This window comes from Kryptolebias marmoratus, linkage group LG11, assembly GCF_001649575.2.
Source record: "Kryptolebias marmoratus isolate JLee-2015 linkage group LG11, ASM164957v2, whole genome shotgun sequence".
Taxonomy (NCBI): Eukaryota; Metazoa; Chordata; class Actinopteri; order Cyprinodontiformes; family Rivulidae; genus Kryptolebias; species Kryptolebias marmoratus.
The window spans coordinates 23,739,352-23,747,228 of record NC_051440.1 but is presented as its reverse complement, the minus strand read 5'-3'; the positions used below and the strand labels follow the sequence as shown (position 1 = coordinate 23,747,228).

The 7,877-nt window shown below is 39.7% G+C and overlaps 1 protein-coding gene across 2 annotated transcripts; it reads right to left on the bottom strand.

The window, feature by feature from the left end:
- Window positions 1-41: 41 nt before the first annotated feature.
- Window positions 42-7,051, bottom strand: znf276 (zinc finger protein 276). Of its 2 annotated transcripts, none has more exons than XM_017434230.3 (12): window positions 6,924-7,051; window positions 5,775-6,082; window positions 5,062-5,374; window positions 4,919-4,965; window positions 4,403-4,837; window positions 3,240-3,336; window positions 2,682-2,771; window positions 2,252-2,371; window positions 2,097-2,172; window positions 1,715-1,832; window positions 1,464-1,563; window positions 42-1,061 (listed from the first exon to the last, which is right to left on the bottom strand). In XM_017434230.3, the coding sequence occupies exons 2-12, from the start codon at window positions 6,025-6,027 to the stop codon at window positions 791-793; spliced, it is 1,920 nt and encodes a 639-aa protein (XP_017289719.1). In that variant the 5' UTR covers window positions 6,028-6,082; window positions 6,924-7,051; the 3' UTR covers window positions 42-790. The 2 variants fall into 2 exon arrangements, with proteins under 2 accessions (XP_017289719.1, XP_017289720.1); XM_017434231.3 differs by having other exon boundaries at window positions 3,240-3,318.
- Window positions 7,052-7,877: the final 826 nt, after the last annotated feature.

The window sequence follows — 7,877 nt, the reverse complement described above, 5'->3', positions numbered from 1 at the left end:
CAGTTTGTCCTTATCGATGTTTAATCTCTGAAGGAAACATCAGATTTTACAGTTTGCTGCAGAATTTAATGTTTTGGTTTTTTTTTTGCGTATTTGCATGTTTTATTAAACTGGGACTCGTTGAGTCTCTGAGCTACACGAGGCAAATAACTGCTGGCGATTCAGGATTACATTCCTCAGATTTGAACAGTTAAACCAGTTTATGTTTGCTGTTCTTCAGGGATCATTCTGTAGTTATCTCTGTAAATATCCAGTGTCATTGACTGCACTGATAATTATTAAAAGGTATGTGATGATGTTAAACACTTTGCTTTGTGTGAGTTTTTTTTTAATGTGCAAACAAACCAGTTGCAACTTTTGGTCTGTTTAAAACATGTTAAAGAAAAAAACCTTCAGATTTTGAGTTTACGGAGACAGAGACATGGATTCAAATTAAGAGCTAATTATGTTAATTTCTGCTCAGTAAATGTTTGTTTTGCAGAAAAAAAACCATCTGTTTAAAATCTCCTGTACTATAAAAGCACAAGAAGGAATGAAGTCCTTCAGTGGTTCTGTTTAAAAAGGCTAAAATTAACTCCAGCAACAAAAAGGCCTCGGAAGTTTCTCTAAAAGGTTTCAGTCGACAGTTGCGTGTTGCAGAGCAGCGTCTCTCACCGAGAACATAACTCTGGACCGAACGCCGGTCGTGTTTCAGAGTCATTAACAGACTAGGAGTTAAAATGAAACGTGTTGATGGTTTGAATCAAACGCCAGGTCCCAGTAGCGGTCAGCAGACCTGGATTCCCTGCTGTCACCTGTCCTGGTCTTGCTGGACCACCTCTCCGGTCAGACCGATGGTCTGCAGGTCGGCGTACTGCTGCTGCTGCTGGCCGCCGCCTCTCTGAGCCTCGGCCTGAGTCAGCGGGTGGACCATGGACATGTGGACGTTCAGGTTGTGGGCTTTCTCGAAGCGCTTCCTGCACGTCAGGCACTCGAACTCCAGGTCCGCCTCGGCCTTGTGTTTGGTCATGTGGTATTTTAGAGACGCTCTCTGGCGACACTGGAATCCACACACCTCACATCTGAAGCGGTAAAATGACTGTCAACAGTTTGTTTTCTTCTGATTTTCAAACTAAACTATGCCACTATGATAAACAAATAAAACAGACGATTTTACTCCATAAATTACCTGTCAAGATTTGTCTTTTTGATTTTTTTCAAAGGGTTGTTTTATCTGCACATCTAAATAATTTAACTCTAGCAGGTCAAAAACCTGACCAGGAGAAAGTAAAGTTATGGATTATATAAAAATGTGTTTGGAATGGTTTTTCATGCAAATAATAATAAAAAAAAAATCCCCAAATTTACTTTCATGCATCACATGGGGAAGAAACCATGACAAACAGTTTGGTTGAACTGTAAGCTGCAGAGCTGAGAAGTTTGTAAATTACACAGAAAATAAAAGTTTTATTATCAGGACTCACTGGAGCGGTTTGGCTCCTGAATGCCGCATCTGGTGAACTGACAGGTGTTTCCTCTGTTTGAATGTTTGGCCACACTGGTCACAAATGTAGTTCCTTTCCTCTGGAGACAGAAAGAAAACACTTCAGAGAAAATTAACACACACACATGATAACTGCGCTGTGATGCCAGCTGAGGTGACTGTCAGTAAAATATCCCGGAGAGAAGCATAAATACTCAAACCTACATCGCTCCCATCCTAAACCGAGCTCACCTGTGTGGATGAGCTTGACGTGTCGCTGCAGATAGCGGTCGATCATGAAAACCTTGTTGCAGCCAGGGTGGGGGCAGGGCCGCTCCCGCATGTCCTCGTGATGCTCCTTGATGTGTTTCTACAAATTTCATCACAGAAACGAAACGGTACGAGACAATGAATGCTTCTGCTGTACTGGGTCCCTGTTTGAACAAAAATAATAAATTTAAAACTCTGATTTGATGTGGAAATAATAGTTGGTTTTCTCTCTGGTTGTGTTATTAACTAACAGTGAAAAGAAGAATTATTTAAACCCATCAGACCGCAGGTGTAAGTTTACAGGAGAGTGATAAACTGTCACCACAGAAGTAATATTTTTATTAGTTTCTTAGTAGATGCTGACCTTTAGGCCATCAGGAGCTCTGTAGACAGCTGTACAGCCCTGATAAGGACACTTGTAGATGTTGGGAAGTTCCTCTCTAAAAAAAAAAAAACAAGCAGCAGGTTGTTATTCTTTGCTACAGAACTGCTGCATAAACCTGCATGACTTATACACACCCTTTGGGTTTGAACTTGTTCTTCCAGCCTGGTTTGGGTCCGGGTTTTTTCCGGACTCTGGGCTCCTCTGGGGTTTTGGGGCTTTGCCTCCTTTTGTTGACGACATTCAGCCTGCGAGCTCTGGGAGAGGAGAGGAGGTGAATTCAGTCGGACACAAAGGATGAGCCATCAGCACAAAAACAAACAGAAAAAGAAGAAACCTTCAGCACGCTGGAGAACTACGGCTCCACTAAAGTTCACGTTTACTCAGGCGAGTTACAAATGAAGTTTTTTCCATTTACAGTTTCAACAGTTTGCTCATTACTGAAGTTTAAATAATCTAAATCTAAATCAGGTTGTGATATGCTGTCAGGGGTGAACAACACAACCCGTTTCCCTGCGATAAAGTCGATGATTGAGCTGTTAGCCCACATGGAGCTTTTCTACAGACCTCTTGTCAGAGTACGGCTCAAACTCCTCTTCATCCAGGAGGCCTCCTCCTCCTCCTCTGTTCTCCTCAAACTCATCCTCAGAGATGCCCCTGAACACACGCAGGTGAAGTTACTTTAAAACACTCGACTGGAAGCTTTGACGCTGCAGGCGGTGAAGTAAAACATGTTTTAAAAAACAAGAAACAACAAAATCAGAAGAGGGAGACGAGAACAATGAATTACTGGACTGTATTTACCTGTCGGCTGTAGTTTACAGTTTCTTTATAAACTGTCAGTAAAACTTCTTGTCCAAATATAAACCATATGTTGAGCATGATTATCTGGACCCTTTTGTTTTGCAGTATGCAGTATTTTTACAAACCAATAAGCTGATTAATTAGGAAATAATCAGCAAACAAATCTTCAGCTGTGGATGATTCTTACACTTTATCACATCTGTGATGATTGTCTGATAAATAATACATTCAGCTCATTTTGAGTACAAACATAAGTTTAAGATGGTATAATTACAGCTTTCCTTAAAGAATCAGAGTATTATATGAACAGGATAGACTAACCTGTCGGACAGATCGCTGTCAGCGGTCCTGTCCTGCAGCGGCGCCGGAACCGGAGACATCGTCTCCTGACCCGGAAAATCTGGGAAAGATGGAGAAACTACAACCGAGTGAGGAGAAGGACTTCATCAGACAAACTGTTAGGAACGCAACAACGTTAATTATGTTTACATTTGTTTCAGATTATTTACAGGAAACGTGTCACTGCATTTATAAGAGCTGAGCAACATTTAATATCAAAGAATCGTTAAAATGTGTCATTTCTGTAACATTTAGAGTTTCGTGCCCCCTGCATTTGTCAGCATAAGTACTAAAATAAAAGCAAATAAAACTTTAGGCCTATTTTAGTTCAAAAACTTTTACATTTACACATCAAAAATGTTAAATTAAATAGTTATTTTTAGTTGCCTTAAGAATTATTAGAATTTTTATTAGATTTTCTTTGTTTTTATTTCAGTCCATCAAGGCCAGATGGAGATAGTTTAGGGAATGGATTTTAAATTGTTCTTGTTCATCAATCCTAACATCCTTCAAATGTCTAAGAATAAATAAATAAATCAGGCTTGATGTGGACAAATTTGGCAAATTTATACACTTGATTTTCTTTTCTAAGAAAAAGCAGAAGTCATGAACTCTTCACTACTGCATGTTTTAAACAGCAACATAAATGCCACAAACATTTTTTTTATAATTTAAGGTATCCCAACTACACGTCTCTATATTCAATGAAAACAGAAATTTGCTCAAGAAATGAAACTGAAATGAAATAAAATAATACTTGTGAAGCCACATGAATTTCATCCTGGTCATTAATCCAAAAGTAACACAAACGAAACCTCCAGTCATTACAGAAAGGATCAGAAGAATTAGATTGTGAATAAAAAGAACTGGAGTTAGCAACACAGCTATAAAATAATTCTGTCTTTTATCAAATGTGGTACTGTGTCTGCGTCATGTCTGTTTTGTCGGATTGCTTCACTGAACATAAACATAAACAGTGTTTTCTGGCTGACAGCTCAGTCCTCCCCAGATTCCTGAATGGAAACCCTTCAACAGAAACACGTCCACCTGAGAGGATCAACTCTGTGTTACTGTGTCGGTCTGAAAGTGGTGTTTTCTGCAGTGGATGCTTCTCAGACCCTCTGATGAGTTTAAAATAATTTTACCTTCACTGCTGCCGGTCCACTCATCCTGCGCTGAGTTCTGTATCTTTACTGCGTCTGAAGACAGAGTTTGCTGAACCAGGGTGCTTAAGCTTCCCACTGATGTCCTTTCATTGCTACTTGGCTCTTCTTCCTCATCTTCTTCATCCTCCTGCTCCCGCTCCTCCTCCTCTGACATTACCCCGTCACCGTTCCCGCTTCTCAAAGCTCCGCTGCTGGAGTTCACTGCGTTGTCTGAGTAGGAAGCAGAGGTGCACTGAGCGTCCATGACGTATCTGTGGCCATCGACACAGCCCCACACAGCCTTCATGGAGCCCCAACACTGGCCCTCCAGCACCTCCTTCAGGTCAGGGCAGGAACGGCAGGCCTCTCCGTGACGGTGAGTCCAGGTCACCAGGCTTTGGAGGCACTTAGGGTCTGATGTGAAATATGATGATGCTAAAATGAAAAATAAAAAAATTGTTCAGAGAGTACACAAGCAGGTAATTTCTGTAAATAAACAACAAAAGTTTTATTTACTTGTTGAATTATGGTTTGTTGAGGACTCTGGACACTTTGCATTCTTCCTAAAAAACAAAACAAAAAAAGTTGGTTGCGGTTTTGGAGCTTCTTCAATAAATAATGACTTCTAAAGATCCTCTCGGGAGTTTTCCACAACTCACCGACTTTGTAGGTTCTCCTTTCTGACAGGCGGGAGGTTGACTCTCTGCAGAAACCTGATCAGGATGCCGTGGCACTTGTAGAACTTTGTGAAGCATTTTTTGCAGATAAACTCTGAGAGCTGGGGGTCGCGGTTTAGTTGGACCCCAACCAACCGCTGGAAGTCCGTATGAAACAAAAGTGAGGACCGGGTGGCGGAGTCGGAATCGTCAACCATTTCCAGAGAATTCTGAGGCCACTTGTTGAAGGCGTGCCGCAGGCTGCGCGGGGAGAACTTCCCATGGCAAAGCCGACAGACGGCAGTGGACAGCCTGCCTGTGGGGAGACGGAGCAGAATTTAGTTTTTTCAGAATTTCAGATACTTTGATTTAATTTTAAAAACCTTGGACAACATGATCAAGTTTGATGTGCGTTTTAAAAATTGTACTAAAAAATACTTTTTCACTATCTATATCATACGCTGCTTGGACCGACTAATCCCCTCGAGATTTGAAATGGGAGCGGGGTATTATCAACAACCTCTGACCAGATGACCTGATGACCTGAATCTGCAAGACGGTGTGTGGAGACCATGCAAAGCTCTAAATTTTAAAACTTTTAAATTGAATTCTAAAATAAAACATACAGTATTGATGTAGTTCTTCTTTCGCTTTAATTTGCAGCTCTGAAGTTCATGCTTGAATGCTTGAACAACCCTTCACTCTGAGCCACTCACCTGAAGACTTGGACTTGTTCTCTGGATGTTTCTGTGGGTTATCTGTTCTGTTCACACTGAAGTCCGAGTCCGCTGCTTTCTCTGTTTCTGAACCGTCATGACAAACGCTGCCAGGAGTCGGGGGAACAGTCTTCCACAGTTTTCCTCTGTTGCCAAACGGCATTTTCTCTTCACTTGCATCCGCTGCAGTTTGTACCCTGCCGGTTTGTCGCGTGCCTTCTGAAGTCCTGAGACGCCTGATTTTCTTCTTCATGTTTTTTTTGTTGTTGGACCGTCGGCAGCTGATCTTGTGAATGATGCTCTGCTGCCTGTGCCACATAAATAAATAAATAAATAAACAGAATAAGCCACAAAGTTCTGAAAGTTTTTCTGTGCTCAACTTATTCTTGTGAACACAACGCATTATTTTATCACTGGTAATAATTTAGCTCAAACTGTTCTTTTAACAAGAGTTAATCTTCGAAGAAAACAAGTTTGTGTACTCATTTATAACAGAAAGAAATTATGTAGTTTCTTAAAAATGCGTCAAAACTATTATTGTACTATTATAAATCAAGAACTTAAGACTAATTTTAAGTCATTTTTATTGTTGATATTCTAGCTCTATAAATAACTTATTTATTAATATGAATGTTTCTCAGTTAACAATTTCTTTAGACCTCCACTTGTACAGTTTTTTATTTTTATTTTAGATAATGCTCTGCACACTAAAGACAAAAAATGGTTCATTTACTAGTAAAATATATTTTAATTTTATTTGTCAACTTGCTGTCTTAAACATTTTTCATATGTGCAATAAAAGAAATTAGGGGTGAGGTTGTGGGGGGTTAAACTGGTTGAGGAACGAATTATCTTAAAGGAAATTTATCGTTTTTTCTTTGCGAAGCACTTTGGAGACTCATTCACTGACACAAAAATAACAGATAAATAAATATTAGAATATTAATAATTAAAGCAGAGCTTTATTCAAATTTAACAAACACACAAAACCGTCTGAGACATTTTCCATCTCAACTAAATTATCTTTATTAGTGTTGAAAAAACAAACGTTAGCTGGATAGCCTCGTTAGCTTGAATGAGTTTACGATGTTCGGTTAAAAAAACTGCACGTTTATGTTATAAAATATGTTATCTTCGAGCAGAGCCTACCGTGAATGTGCACAGATCCTAACAGATGGAGGACATGTTGTCTTTGCTGTAACAAAAGAACGTCAAAATTATGTGGTTTAAAAGCTGGAACCAGTTGTAAACATTAGAACCCGGAAGTGCCACCGGAAAGAGAAAAAAGGGAGAAAAACTACAGCGCGCCCTCTGCCGGCCAACATAATAATTACAAATACAACAACAATGCTACTACTACTACTACTACTACTACTACCACTAATAATAATAATAATAATAATAATTGTTTTAATGCCAAGCTCTGCCTTTATGGCACTCCACCTCCGGGCTTGGTCCTCAATATTTATTCTTGACAGCTGTCCTGCTTGTTCTTTCCTTTTCTTTTGCCTTTCGTAGCAGTTTGACTCTTATATTTGCACCTAAACTTCTTCTCCAAGATTCTACGCTTGTTCGAATTCACCGTATTTATTTACCTACACAGATCACAGCCAGCCCAGTGTAGGTTATTCATGTGACTCAAACCATGGATTTAGCAGAGTGTTTTGTTTACACAAGTGTGGACCCTCATTACAGAATTGTATATCAATATATCAGGAAAACTACAGGTGTGAACTCTTTTAAACGGCACCATTTGACATATAGTTCAGGATAATGTTTGATTTTGTGCTTTGCGATGAGCACTTTTAATTGGTCTGCAACCTTTTTTTCATAGATGTGAAAGATCAGTTTAAGGGAGTAGCCACAAACGTTTAAGGAAGTTTGATGCTCCACCCTTATTTGGCCTATTTTAGCTGAGTTTGTCCTATTTAGGGTGTAGCTGAAAATGACTTCATTTCCACTGCTGCCTAAATAACTAATGCAACCTTTCATAAAGGTAAAAGCGTAACGCAAATAACTTTTTACACATATGTCACTAAAAACGGATGCGTAGATATGATGCTCTGTTTCTTGACGGGTTGCACTAAAAATTCCCCTTGTTCA

Bases quoted from the DNA above. Each gene is read 5' to 3' on its own strand.
- znf276 (XM_017434230.3), bottom strand. From the start codon at position 6,027: ATGAAGAAGAAAATCAGGCGTCTCAGGACTTCAGAAGGCACGCGACAA. The intron at 2,772-3,239 runs GTTAGTCTATCC...GCGTGTGTTCAG, and splicing joins GACAGCGATCTGTCCGACAG to GGGCATCTCTGAGGATGAGT. The intron at 1,833-2,096 runs GTCAGCATCTAC...TGAAATTTGTAG, and splicing joins GAGCTCCTGATGGCCTAAAG to AAACACATCAAGGAGCATCA.